This window comes from Cervus canadensis, chromosome 7 (assembly GCF_019320065.1).
Source record: "Cervus canadensis isolate Bull #8, Minnesota chromosome 7, ASM1932006v1, whole genome shotgun sequence".
Taxonomy (NCBI): Eukaryota; Metazoa; Chordata; class Mammalia; order Artiodactyla; family Cervidae; genus Cervus; species Cervus canadensis.
The window spans coordinates 74,320,319-74,335,628 of NC_057392.1; the positions used below are offsets into that span (position 1 = coordinate 74,320,319).

General features: G+C 37.4%; 1 protein-coding gene across 1 annotated transcript in view; it reads left to right on the forward strand.

Moving 5' to 3' along the window:
* WDR49 (WD repeat domain 49) overlaps positions 1-15,310 on the forward strand; it is a 161,778-nt gene that overhangs the window by 26,591 nt on the left and 119,877 nt on the right. Inside the window, exons 3-5 of the mRNA XM_043473817.1 lie at positions 6,576-7,016; positions 12,792-12,968; positions 13,827-14,001. Of these exons, the coding sequence (XP_043329752.1) occupies positions 6,576-7,016; positions 12,792-12,968; positions 13,827-14,001 (793 nt within the window). The remainder of the gene's footprint in view (positions 1-6,575; positions 7,017-12,791; positions 12,969-13,826; positions 14,002-15,310) is intronic.

A 15,310-nucleotide genomic window follows, 5' to 3' on the forward strand; every position in this document is an offset into this window, starting at 1 on the left:
GACACAGAGAGCTTCAGGTAACCCTGTGAGAGGACATATTCTTTGGACCCACTAAGATCATTTTTAAGACCATCTAGCTAGTAATTAGCCACCCCTGATAGATAGGATCAATTTACTAAAATTCATAATCATGCATACTTCCCAAGCCTTACACACATACGTACATATAATGAACAAACGAGTTTAGATAAATTCTCAGAGAATAATCATTGCTGGCATGATGACTCAATTTATAGCTCTTTTTCTTTTTCAAGATTTTTGATGTGGACTGTTTTTCAAGTCTTGATTGAATTTGTCACAATATTGCTTCTGTTTTGTGTTTTGGTTTTTCTGGCTGCAAGGCATGTGGGATCTTAACTCCCAGGTGAGGGATCAAACCCACACCGCCTGCATTAGAAGGAGAAATCTTAATGACTGGACCACCAAAAAGTCCCAATTTATAGTTCTTTTATTCTTTAAACTCTTTAGCAGTGAATTGATAATAAATAAGGGTTTCCTTGGTGCTTAGACGGTAAAGAAACTGCCTGTAATGCAGGAGACCTGGAGTCGATCTCTGAGTTGGGAAGATCCCCTAGAGAAAAGAATGGCTACCCACTGCAGTATTCTTGCCTGGGAAATCCCATGGACAGAGGAGCCTGGCAGGCAACAGTCCATGGGGTCACAAAGAATCGAACACGAATAACACTTTCACTTTTTGACTTTCAATAGTAAATAAATAATAACACACAAATAAAAAATAAAAAAAGAAATGTGTTGAAATCACATTAAATGACCCCATGTGGTATACATACATTAAATTATCAACTAATCCTGATAACAGCTCTAAGCATTAGTTATTAGCTCTACTTAGAGGTGTAAGCTGAATCTTCAAGCTCCTATTATGCAACCACACAATCTCCCTACTACAACTTGTGGTACGAATAATACAGTGGAATGAGTGAATGAATTCTAATGCCAGCGCATAAGTGGGAGCCACAGATAAAATGAGAGTTCATTGTTCAGTAAAAGTTAATGCATTTATGATTCTGAGCTTGAATCAAAGTTCATATATTTTAATTGTACATTAAATTTATTAAAACTGGCATAGGGTAGAATTAATAAACAAATCTCACACTGATCTAGGCACAGTGCTTCTTGAACATGTTAGGATTTCTTAATGAACAGCTTCCTAAATTATAACCAAATTATGGCAAAATCATGGTTTTAGTTTCAGACTAAAGCAAATAAAGCTAGCGAGTGAACAATCAGTAATAGAATTGTCAAGGATATATAGTACAATTGTACATATCTGTCAATTTCATAAATTGGAAGTATTTCTCAAATCTTCCCCCAGTGTATATTGGCACTATCAATGTGCATAAAATTATGAAATGGATTGTATGTATTACTTTGGGGAAGAAAATTTATTTTTGTCCTTGTTTATGGTCTATTTACAATTCCACATTCTAGAATGTAAAAAAGAAATTGCCTTTGTATTTGTCAGTCAAAACAGTTTCTTGATTGTAGAAATAAAAATAAATTACAAACTCACAGGAAGAGAATATTTTGATTCAGCTTTAAAGTGTTTTTTTCATTAAATGGATTAATAACAGTAATAAATGGATTAATAACAATGTATATTTGAGGCATTGATTGATGTCATTATGTAATAGTTCAAAGGGTCAACATCTACTTAGCTTTCAGAAACAGTTTGCAGTTTGGCTCAGATGGAGTGTTTTTAGGATGAAACTTCTTTCTGCATTGTTAATATCTGGGTCACTGAAAAATTTCCACCTATTTGAACTTTTACATTAAAAATAATTTAACAAAGACAAGAATGATGGACTTCTGAGTAGTTCAAATTTGCATTTTCCATTTAGGTCTGTGATCCATTTTAAGTTATTGTTTGTGAAGGGAATAAGGTCTGTGTCTAGTTCACTTTTTTGCTATGTGAATGTCCAATTATCCAGCACTGTTGAAGGTGTTATCTTTACTCCATTGTATTGCTTTGGTTCTTGGTCAAAGATCAGTTGACCATGTTTACATGGGTCTATTTTAGAGCTCTCTATTCTGTTTCATTGATCTAGTTAATATTCTTATGCCAATATCACAAATGTCTGGGTTACTGTCATTTTTTAATAAGTCTTGAAGTTGGGTAGAGTCAGTCCTCCAACTTTGTTCTTATCCTTCAGTATTGTGTTATCTCGGTATTCAGACTCTCCATGTTGACTTGGAGTCAGTTTGTCAGTATTAATAAAATGACTTACTGAGATTTTTATTAGAATTGCATGGAATCTATAGGTTATCTTGGGAAGAACTGAGGTCTTAACAAAAGTGAGTTTTCCTATCTATTAACATGGACTATTTCTCCAATTATTTATTCCTTTATTGTGCTGATAGGAGTTTTGTAGTTTTCCTCATATAGATCTTACACGCATTTTGTTAGATTTACATGTATTTCATTTTTGAGAATGCTAATGAAAAGTGGTATTGTGCTTTTAGTTTCAAATTCTTCCTGTTCATTACTGGTGTATAAGAAAGCAATAGACATTTGAGTGTTAATCTTGTGTCCTACAATCTTGCTATAATCACTTATGACTTTTCAAGACTTTTTCCATCAGTTCTTTCATATATTTTACATAGATAATCATATCTTCTATAAACAAGGACAGTTTATCTCTCTTTCCAATCTTTATACTTTTACTTCCTTTTCTTGTCTTATTGCATTAAATAGAGCTTCTAGTATGATGTTGAAAAGCCTTGGTGAGACGACATCCTTGCCTTGTACCTGATCTAAGTAGGAATGCCACAAAGTTCTCACTGTTAAGTATGATGTTTTGGTTAAGCTGTATGTTTGTGGTAGATCCTCTCTTTCAAGGTGAGGAATTTTCTTTCTATTATTAGTTTACTGAGAGTTTTTTATTTTTTAATTTTAAATTGGTATTGAATTTTGTCAAATGCTTTTTCTGCATCTATTGATGTTCCATTTAACATTCATAATCATTTTCCTGAGACTGGCATTTTGCTATATCTACTTTACAGATGAGAAAATTAAGTCTCAACAATGAAATAACTTTCTAGTAGTTCCCACACATCTGGTGAAACCAGGATTAAACCTAAAATTGTTTGACCTGCTCTCCAACATGCTGCCTCCCAGCGCTTACTGTCAAATCTGACTCTTCAGTGCTGAAACAGTAGGAAGACAGATTTTCTCACTGTGAAGCTCACCAAACTAAATAGCCTATCAGTATTAAACTACACAGTTATTTGGAATACAGATGGTTCTCATCATTGTCAGATTTTCTATCTGTGAATTTGCCTACTTGCTAAAATTTATTTGGGTTCCCAAAATCAAAGCTCAAGTCACCTTCATGATCATTCACAGACATGTCAGTCAGTCAGTCAGTTCAGTTGCTCAGTCGTGTCCGACTCTTTGTGACCCCATGGACTGCAGCACGCCAGTCCTCCCTGTCCATCACCGACTCCCGGAGGTTACCCAAACTCATGCCCATTGATTCAGTGATGCCATCCAGCCATCTCATCCTCTGTCGTCCCCTTCTCCTCCTGCCTTCAATCTTTCCCAGCATCAGGGTCTTTTCAAATGAGTCAACTCTTCGCATCAGGTGGCCAAAATATTGGAGTTTCAGCTTCAACGTCAGTCCTTCCAGTGAACACTCAGGACTGATCTCCTTCAGGATGGACTGGTTGGATCTCCTTGCAGTCCAAGGGACTCTCAAGAGTCTTCTCCAACACCACAGTTCAAAAGCATCAATTGTTCGGTGCTCAGCTTTCTTCACAGTCCAACTCTCACATCCATACATGACCACTGGAAAAACCATAGCCTTGACTAGACGGACCTTTGTTGGCAATGTCTCTGCTTTTTAATATGCTGTCTAGGTTGGTCATAACTTTCCTTCCAAGCAGTAAGCAATTTTTAATTTCATGGCTGCAATCACCATCTGCAGTGATTTTGGAGCCCCCCAAAATAAAGTATCTCACTGTTTCCACTGTTTCCCCATCTATTTGTCATGAAGTGATGTGATCAGATGCCATGATTGTAGTTTTCTGAATGTTGAGCTTTAAGCCAATCTTTTCATTCTCCTCTTTTACTTTTATCAAGACGCTTTGCAGTTCACTTTCTGCCATAAGGGTGGTGTCATCTGCATTTCTGAAGTTATTGATATTTCCTGGCAATCTTGATTCCAGCTTGTGCTTCCTCCAGTCCAGCGTTTCTCATGATGTACTCTGCATATAAGTTAAATAAGCAGGGTGACAATACACAGCCTTGATGTACTCCTTTTCCTATTTGGAACCAGTCTGTTGTTCCATGTCCAGTTCTAACTGTTGCTTCTTGACCTGCATACAGATTTCTCAAGAGGCAGGTCAGGTGGTCTGATAGTCCCTTCTCTTTAAGAATTTTCCACAGGTTATTGTGATCCACACAGTCAAAGGCTTTGGCATAGTCAATAAAACAGAAGTAGATGCTTTTCTGGAACTCTCTTGCTTTTTAGATGATCCAGAGGATGTTGGCAATTTGATCTCTCATTCCTCTGCCTTTTCTAAAACCAGCTTGAATATCTGGAAGTTCATAGTTCACATATTGCTGAAGCCTGGCTTGGAGAATTTTGAGCATTACTTTATTAGTGTGTGAGATGAGTGCAGTTGTGCTGTGGTTTGAGCATTCTTTGGCATTGCCTTTCTTTGGGATTGGAATAAAAACTGACCTTTTCCAGTCCTGTGTTCACTGCTGAGTTTTCCAAATTTGCTGGCATATTGAGTGCAGCACTATCACAGCATCATCTTTCAGAATTTGAAATAGCTCAACTGGAATTCCATCACCTCCACTAGCTTTGTTCACAGTGATGCTTCCTAAGGCCCACTTCAGTTCACAGTCCAGGATGTCTGGCTCTAGGTGAGTGATCACACCATCGTGCTTATATGGGTCGTGAAGATCTTTTTTGTACAGTTCTTCTGTGTATTCTTGCCACCTCTTCTTAATATCTTCTTCTTCTCTTAGGTTCATATCATTTCTGTCTTTATTGATCCCATCTTTGCATGAAATGTTCCCTTGGTATCTCTAATTTTCTTGAAGAGATCTCTAGCCTTTCCCATTCTGTTGTTTCCTCTATTTCTTTGCACTGATCATGGAGGAGGCTTTCTTATCTCTCCTTGTTGTTCTTTGGAACTGTGCACTCACAGCCATGTCCAGAATGTCCAAAAGTTGCAGTCTCCCAGTGTGTCTGTTTCGTGCTGAGGTCAAACTTGATGACACTCTGCCTTCTTTTATTTTTTCATTTATTTACTCCAATTGAAGGATAATTGCTTTACAATGTTGTGTTGGTTTCCTCTGTACATCTACATGAACCAGCCATAGTTATACATATGTCTCCTCCCTCTTGAACTTTCCTCCCGTCTCCCACTCCATCCCACCCGTCTGTGTTGTCATGGAGAACCAGGTTGAGCTCCCTGTATTACACAGCACCTCTCCATTAGCTATCTGTTTTACGTACACACTTCGCCTTCTTTTCCCGTTCTTGCACTATAAACAGGGGTTCTACTTGTGCCCCACTTAGTGTAAGGTTTTTGCACTTTGAGCTTTTTTTTTGTGATTTTCACTTTTTAAAAACGCTCCCCAAGTGTAGTGTAAAGTTCTGTCTAAATGCAAGGAGCCTGTGCTGTGCCTTTTGGAGAAAATACATGTCTTAGATAAGCTCCATTCAGTCATAAGTTATAGTGCTGTTGGCCATGAATTCAATGTTAGAATTAACAATATATATTAAAATGTCTTTCAATGGAAACAGACATAAAACAAAGTTACGATTTGACCAGTTGATGAAAATATTGTGACCAGAGGCTCACAGAAACCTAACCTTGTCTTTCCATAAAAGCCATCGTTCAGTATCTGCTAATTTTGTGTTTGTAGAACATAACCATTATAGTGCATAACTATCATGAATAACCAAAATCAACTTATAAGGTTTCACTGTTTTTGTAATTTTGGGTTCGTATAGGTGACTTCTTGCTCTTGGATTAAAGTGTCACTGTGATACCATTTTGCTGGCAATGCTAAACTCTTCTCAGGGATTCATCTATTTTCTCTAAACCACTATATTCATTTCCTATTGATGCTATAACAAATTACCACAAACTTAGTAGTATAAAACTCATACCTGTATTATTTTACAGTTCTACAGCTCAGAATTCCAAAATGGATTTTCCAGGGCTAATGTCAAGGTGTGGTCAAGATGGTCTTCCTTCTGGAGGCCCTCTGATTCCTTGCCTTGTCCAGCTTTTAGAGGTCACCTGCATGCCTTGGTTTACAGTCCTGTGTCGCTCTGACCTCTGCATTTATCATCATATTAAATCTCTGACTTTCCTGCTTCCCTCTGCCAATTACAAGGACATCTGTGATTGAGGATGTCAGCTTGCAGATCTGTCAATTATTTGCTCTGCAGCCCAAATTTACTTCAGTGTAACACCATTGTAAGGTTAGAAGGTATTTTTTTGCATCTTGGAAGAATTGCTGATGAGATTCACCTTTGAGGGTAGCACAGTGGTCTCTTTCACTGATGTCTTATTTTTGTTCTTGTTTCTAGCCCTCGGAGCCCAGTCAAACCATTTGTATGTCCAGAGAAGAGTTTGTGCAGAGAATGACAGAGATTGTTGGCTGGGGTACAAAGGAAGAATATGGAGAGCTCTTTGATAAAGTGGATGTGGCCCAAGAGGGCTTCATTAATTGGGACAAGCTGACTTCATTTCTGCTGTTAACACTTTATGAGAAAGATGAACAAGCAAAGGCAACTGTGGTTCCCCAGTGGAGAGACCTTGAATTTCTCCCAGTGAAACACAAAGATACCATCCAAAGAGTAATTTTCTTAAAAAGTTCAAGTCGTTATCTGACCATCAGTAAGGAAGGTTCAGTAGGAATCTGGGGAGAGAATTTAAAGCTGCAAAAAACACTTCCCATCACTTCAGATGCCACCAAGCTAAAGCACCTGTGGGTGACAAGTATGGTTTCTCTGGAAAATGTAAACAAGGTACATAGTCTGTGTAAATAAATTTATTGCTTGTAAAAGGGAGGAAATGATGAGACAGGACTCCTGATAAATAGCAAGTGTAACACTAACAGTGATAGAGAACTGCATTATTCTTCCATACCTTTAATCTGACCTGGAGGGAGCACAAGTCAAGCTGAGTGAATTATTCCATTTCCCAAACTATTCTGTTGTGTGCCTTTAAATGACAAAGCCGGTGGTGACTCAGATTCTTGGCTCTGTCCCACATGAGGTCAGGGTGCATTACTCGCTGATAAGGCCTTCATGCCTCTGTAGTTTTTTGCAATCTGAAAGTATATACATTTATATGCAGAGTTGAGAGCCTGTCCAAGTGCAAGGCACAGATCAGAAAATTTTAGGAAACATGCAATTTCAGGAAACTGCTTTTCTGATTTTGACTGCTGGATTAGTCAGTTTTTTAATTTTGATGGGTAGTCCATCATCAGTATCAGTCCAGATACCTTCATGTAACCATACCTATGAGGAAGATAACATACTGAAAGGAAAGTCAGTTTCTGAGGGAATAATGCAGCTTAAAAAAATCCATATTCTTATATTACATTAAGCAGATGGTAAATTTTACTGTGAAAAAATTAAAGTGCACACACAAACAGAGATAATCCCATTAAGAGCCAATATTCACCCTTAACCATTTCCAATTCACAGCCCTTCTGTTCCTTCTACATCTCCTCTTTATACTGAAATCCAAAATTCCAATCATTTAATCTGTAGATACTTCAGTATTTCTGAAAAATGTCTCTTTAGCACAACCATAATACCATATCACATTTATATCAATAACAATAATTCCTTAATATAATCAAATGTCCAGTCATGAACATATTTCATTGTCTGATGATTTTTTAATAGTTTGTTGTTTGTTTTGATAGTTTGAGTCAAGGTATGAATAAGGTCCAAACATTATGAATGGTTGATATGTCTTTTTTGATTCACACATTTTCCTCCCTCTCATTTTTGTTTTGTATTTTGTTGTCATTGCTATCGCTGTTCTTCAAGAAGCTAGGTGTTTGTCCATTAGAGTTTCTCACAGTCTAAATCTCTCAGACTGTTTGCATGGGGTAGTTTAACATGGCCACTTGTTCTCTGTGTTTCCAGTAAATTGGTCCTCAAGTCAAAAGCCTTGATCGTCTGTATATTTTAGAAGAGGTGTTCCTCAGTCAGAGGGCACAAAATGCCTGGTTCTTTCTCTTCTTGGGATGTTAACAGATGTTACGGATTATTCTTAGATACATCAATTTATCAGGAGTTGCAAGATGGTGATATTCTAATTTCATCATTTCCTCTTTCTTTATAAGCTGGAATACCTCTATAAAATAAAGAAACTCCCCATCATTAGCTACCGTGTAATACAAATTGGAAAAGACCCTGATGCTGGGAGGGATTGGGGGCAGGAGGAGAAGGGGATGACAGAGGATGAGATGGCTGGATGGCATCACTGACTCGAGGGGCATGAGTTTGAGTAATCTTTGGGAGTTGGTGATGGACCGGGAGGCCTGGCGTGCTGCGATTCATGGGGTCACAAAGAGACATGACTGAGTGACTGAACTGAATTGAACTGAATACAAATTGTTAACAAAAGCAGAATAAATGCCCAGGTATTTCCTTTTATTTACCAGTATTCAAAATAATTAGCTACTTTTCTAATTAGATGAAAAATGAGTGCTATATCATTATTGTTATCAATATCATTATAAACTCATGGGTTTAAACAAACTTGGTATATCTCTATCCACTGAGTTATTATCCTGCCCCCCCTAAATTATACCATCTTTGGACAAAGGAACTAGTACAAGTTAGCTGGAGTCTTCTGATATAACCCTATCTGTCTTTCAAAGCTTCCTCGTTTCCTGGGTAGACTAGATGTTCCAGGATTATCTTGTATATTTATTATGCCAGACCCAGAAGCAGCCATTTGAATGGCTCCAAAGAGCCAGATTCTTTCAAGTGGGGAATAGTATGTTCTACTGCCAAGAACCATTAAAAAATAATCATCATGAACATTAGCTTTCTATGTAACATGCCTTGCTCTATTAATCATCTCCAGATCACCTTGTTGTTCGGTCACAAAATGGTCTCCAATTCTTTGTGACCCCATGAACTTCAGCTTGCCAGGTTTCTCTGTTCTTCACTATATCCTGGAGTTTGTTCAAATGAATTTTCATTGATTCCATGATGCCGTCCAACCACCTCATCCTCTGTCACCCTCTTCTCCTCTTGCCCTCAGTCTTTCCCAGCATCAGGGTCTTTTCCAATGAGTATACTCTTGGCATCAGGTGGCCAAAGTGTTGGAGCTTCAGCTTCAGTCCTTCCAATGAATAATCAGTTTCAAGGGGATGTATTCCCAATTTAAGAAAGAGAGAGGCAAGGAGAGCTTGTGATATGTGCCCCGTGTCACACAGGATGCAATCAGTGTTGCAAGATTTGTAAACCAAGGTGGCTTGATTTTGGAACCTGTGCTTTAGAATCTTCGCTGTGTCCCCAGTGGCAGTTGATGTCATATCCAGTTCTTTCTTGCTAAGGATCTGATGTTAATGTTTAGCTGCTGTGGATTAAAAATGTTTCTAGTTTATACTTTTTTTGGTATGTGTGTGTAGCATTCTGTGCGTGCGTGTATACTAAGTTGCTTCAGTCATGTCCTACTCTTTTGCAATCCTATGGACTGTAGCCTGCCAGGCTCCTCTATCCCTGGGATTCTCCAGGCAAGAATACTGGTGTGAGTTGCTGTCCCCTCCTTCAGGGAATCTTCCCAACCCAGGGATCAAACCCACATCTCTTACATCTCCTGCATTGACTGGGTTCTTTATCACTAGCGCCACCTGGGAAGCCCTGGTAACATTCTGTATTATCATGTAATGTTTGTGTTGGTATCAAGTAATGACTATGTTGCACTGTTTCTGCTTTCCAGGACTGATAATTAAATCTTAGCCTTTCCTTTGTTTTTACCCAGCATTAACATTTATTTTTTTCTTCTTTTTTAAACAGCTTTGTTTAGGTGTGATTATACAAAATCCACTGCATATATTAAAAGAATCCAATTTGACAGATTTTAATATATGTATATAGCTGTGAAAAATCAATAGTATGATGAAGATAATGAATGCATTTTTTCACCCTCAGATTTTCCTCAAGTAGTTTTGTAATCCTTCATCCAGCCCCGCCCTTCCTTACTGGTAAAGTAACCACTGGTATGCTTTCTGTCACTATAGTTTGCATTTTCTCATCTGTTGACATTATACAGTGTGTAAACTTTTCTTTTTTGGTTTGGCTTCTTTAACATAATTAGCATAATTATTTTGAGATTCATCTATGCTGTTGGATATATAAGAAATTTATCTTTTATGGTTGTGTAATATTCCACTTTTGATATAACATATCCTCACCAATACTTGGTATGATGAAGTTTTTTCCCCTTAATTTTAGCCCTTTTAGTAGGTTTGTATTTTATCTTATCGAGGTGTGATTTCACTTTTCCCTAATGAGTAATAATGTTGAACATATTTTCATGTGCTTGTTTGCTACCTATATATCCTCTTCAGTGAAGTGTTTGTTCAAATTCTTTGACCATTTTTATTGGGTTTACTTTGTTATTATTGAGTTTTGAGAATTCTGTATATATTCTATGTATGCACAATTATGTGATAATTTAAAAATAGTGTATCCCAGTTAGTGCTTTTTCTTTTTGTTCTATTAACATCCTCTTTGATAATTTCATTTTCCAATTGTCCATTGCTAGTGAATATAAATAGGTTTATAAAAGTGATCTTATACCCTGCAACTTTGCTGAATTCATTTATTAATTTTAATTGGTTTTGCTGTTGTTTATTTTTCTTGCCTAATTTCCCTGGATAGAAATTCTAGCACAGCATTGAGTAGAAGTGGTAAGAGTGAACATCCTTGTTTTATTTCTGATCTTAGGGAGAATATATTCAGTTTTTCACCATCAAGTATAATATCAGCTGTAGATTTTTTCTTTCTTGTACATTCTCTTTATCAAGTTTCTTTTTATTCCTGATTTGTTGAATATTTTTATCATGAAAATGCATAGGTCTTTGTAAAATGCTTTTTTGCAGATATTGAGATGATAATATAGCCTTTCTCCTTCATTCTTTTAATATGGTATATTACATTAGTTGATATTTGTATGTTAAACTAACCTGGCATTCCTGGTGTTGGGAATAACATGTATATCAGAAGGATCTCAGATGAACTGAGTAACTCACCAAAATGTCCAAAGCCCTCACCTTAAATACCATCTTTGTTGTTGATGTTCTTTGGTTGCTAAGTTGTGTCTGACTCTGCAACCCCATGGACTGCAGCATGTCAGACCTCCTTTTCCTTCACTATCTCCCAGAGTTTGCTCAAACTTATACTCATTGAGTCAGTGATACAATTCAACCCTCTCATCCTCTGTCAGCCCCTTCTCCTGTCTTCAATCTTTCTGAGTATCGGAGTCTTTTCCTATGAGTCAACTCTTCATATCAGGTGGCCGAAGTATTGGAGCTTCAGCCTCAGCATCAGTCCTTCCAATGAATATTCAGGGTTGATTTTCTTTAGGATTGACTGATCACCTTGCAGTCCAAGGGACTCTCAAGAGTCTTTTCCAGCAACACGTTCAAAAGCATCAACTCTTTGGCACTCAACTCAGCCTTCTTTATGGTCCAACTCACATCTGTATAGTGGAAAAACCATATCTTAGATCATACAGACCTCTGTCAGCAAAGTGATGTCTCTGCTTTTTAATATGCTGTCTAGGTTGTGAAAAATACCATCTTTAGGAAAGACAGAAGAGGGTGTTGGAGTGGTGGTTTGGTATTTCAAAGGGGATAAAGACAATTTACATGAAGATGGAAAAGCAAATTTTTGATGTACAAGGGTTTGCTGGGCCATACAGTGATGCTGGGACCTGGAGTAACTCTGATCTCTAGACTCTGAGTTTCTGCCACCACACACACCTAGCCCATGGTCTTTGCAGATATCTCTGGTGATACCTCTGTTCTGGTTTTTGTTGTTGTTCAATAGCTCAGTCATGTCCGACTCTTTGCGACCCCGTGGACTGCAGCATGCCAGGCTTCCCTGTCCTTCACCATCTCCTGGAGATTGCTCAAACTCATGTCCATTGAGTCAGTGATGCCATCCAACCATATCATCTTCTGTCGCCCCTTCTCCTCCTGCCCTCAATTTTTCCAACATCAGAGTCTTTTCCAGTCTGTTGGTTCTTCGCATCAAGTGGCCAAAGTATTGGAGCTTCACCTTCAGCATCAATCCTTCCAAAAAATATTCAGGATTGATTTACTTTAGGATTGACTAGTTTGATCTCCTTGCAGTCCAAAGAATTCTCAAGAGTTCTTTTCCAACACTACAGTTCAAAAGCATCAATTCTTTGGCACTCAGCCTTCTTTAAAGTCTAACTCTCCCATCCATCCATGACTACTGGAAAAAACCATAGTTTTGACTCATATGGACCTTTGTCAGCAAAGTAATGTCTCTGCTTTTTAAAACACTATCTAGGTTTTTGATAGCTTTTCTTCCAAGGAGCAAGCATCTTTTCATTTCATGGCTGCACTCAACATCTGCAAAGATTTTGGAGCCCAAGAAAATAAAGTCTGTCACTGTTTCCATTTTTCCCCTTCCATTTTCCATGAAGTGATGGGACTGGATGATTTGCATGTCTGCTTTTCATTTTCATTTCACTAAGCCATCAGAAATGTTTTCTGATTTTATGTTTTGTTACTTTAGATAGCAGTGGCTTTTACAAGTAAAGAGATTTGTTTCTATGATCTACTGTCCAAAGAAGAATTTCCTTGTCAATATAAACTCCAAGGCCTGAAAGGAACACCAATTTGTATGGATTATTGGTACAACCCTCTTGATGCCAATGAGTCCATTCTTTCTTTTGGGGACATAACTGGAAAGGTAAGTGAGGGGAGGATAAGGTTGAACATTATGGATATAATCATCAAACTATAGCTCAAATAGAAAGAGTGCAATGAATGTGACCTCCTAATTGAACTGCTTTATAGATTACAAGGCCACATACCATGGACATGAAAAAGATGGACTAGGTCATAGTTCCTCTTCTTGCCTATGAAAACCAATCTTCACTGTGGTTTTCTTGCCTAGGTATAGACTCATTTTCTTTCTTTAGGAAAAAGTATTTGCTAACTTTTTCACCATAGGATGCTTAATCTATTAGGTCCCAGTGTTAATCAACATATAATGTTAAATGTCTAAAGTTATGTCTCACAACTGTTTCATATTGATTATTCAGATTTTTATTCATAGGGTTTCAGGCTTCTCAGTAGTGGGCTCCAGGGATATGCTTATTTCCTGTCTCAAGTGACAAAGGAATAGATGCATTAAGGAGAGCAGCACCAAACCTCAGAGACTGCATACAGTGATTTCTGTTTTTCCATCAAATTCTACGATTTTGAAAAATGATTTTTTTAATGAATGACATAGACATAGAATATGTCTATGAATGCTGAAATAGCCTAATTTGAACAGTTTCATTTCATAATTATCTAAGTTTTTCATCCTTACTGTTTTTAATGACAAATATATCATAAAAGCAAACAAATAAATGCCCTTGGTACTTGCCTTAGTAATCTTGTAGTGTCATGCCTTTCAATATAACTGCTTGTGACTTTTAAATAATATTAAATAAATGCCTGTTTGTTCAATATCTATTCCTTATTAATCTTAAAAAACACAGTATCTTCTTTCAACAATCACCCTATGCATATTTATTTTTCTTGCAATGTCTCTCTCAAGGTTCAAGTAATTGCTTTCACAACAGCCTTGATTTCCCTTTTTGAGCATCCTGCTGGTGCATGTGAAGATGAAGAAGCAACAGTGACCATTAACTGGGCAGAGCTGCGCCCTGGACATCACAAATGTTGCTACACGTTAGGGCACAAACTTCATCACGGAGATTGGGTCAGACAAGGTACTGAACTTAAACAGTGATGAAAGAAACAGTTATCTTAGCCTTCTACAGTTGTATTTTTTCATGAAAATATTTCGTATATAGTGTTCAAGTCTAGAAACTAATAATGGACTCCCAGGAGGTTCTGACCTGAACTCGGCTATCCTCTACACGCTAGCAGGAATTACTTCTTTCTTTCTAAAATTTATTCCTCATACAATTAATTCAGATGGACTGTGCAGTTAAGAATCTCAAGAGAGAGGAGAAAATTATCACAGAATCCATTTAACTTCACCCCAACTCTGATCCTAACTAATTTTGTGTGGTCACATTTGGGTCTACTTAATAAAAGAATTTAACAAGAGCCCTTAAAACACTCCCTTGCTTTCTTTATATTCTCATGGGAGGTGTATTAGTTTGACTGTCTTCAGAATGCAATCTTCTTAATTTTCTTTTCTTATTTCTCTTTTTCTGTATAATGACTGAACTGCTGTGATCTAGAGTACTTGAGGGGCAGTTCTCTGTGAGATAGGATTATGTTATAAAACAGTATCTATGGAGGTCAGGACTTTTTAAAAACCTAGTCAACAATGAGTTTGCTAATTTTGTATTATGCCTAATTTTTATGAAATTTGCATCTGATGGTTTAAGATCCAAATGTGCAGTACCTGTTCTGATATCTGTTTTGGTCCAGACCCTAAGACTATGGTATTTTTCTCACTTCAAAACTATTACATAAACAATACCCACTGAAAAGAATGGATCAGTCTCATTGTTATATGGCAGGTATATTCTTTTTTTTTTAAATTTATTTATTTATTTTTATTAGTTGGAGGCTAATTACTTCACAACATTGCAGTGGGTTTTGTCATACATTGATATGAATCAGCCATAGAGTTACACGTATTCCCCATCCCGATCCCCCCTCCCACCTCCCTCTCCACCTGATTCCTCTGGGTCTTCCCAGTGCACCAGGCCCGAGCACTTGTCTCATGCATCCCACATGGGCTGGTGATCTGTTCACCATAGATAATATACATGCTGTTCTTTCGAAACATCCCACCCTCACCTTCTCCCACAGAGTTCAAAAGTCTGTTCTGTACTTCTGTGTCTCTTTTTCTGTTTTGCATATAGGGTTATCGTTACCATCTTTCTAAATTCCATATATATGTGTTAGTATGCTGTAATGTACTTTGAAGAAGAGATAGTCAAAATGGACCCAACAGTTGGTTAGTGTGATAGCTTTACCCTCTTTGAGTTGTAGGAGTTTGGAACTAACTCTTTAATGCATGACCCACAATAATAATATCCCACATGACGAACTATAAGT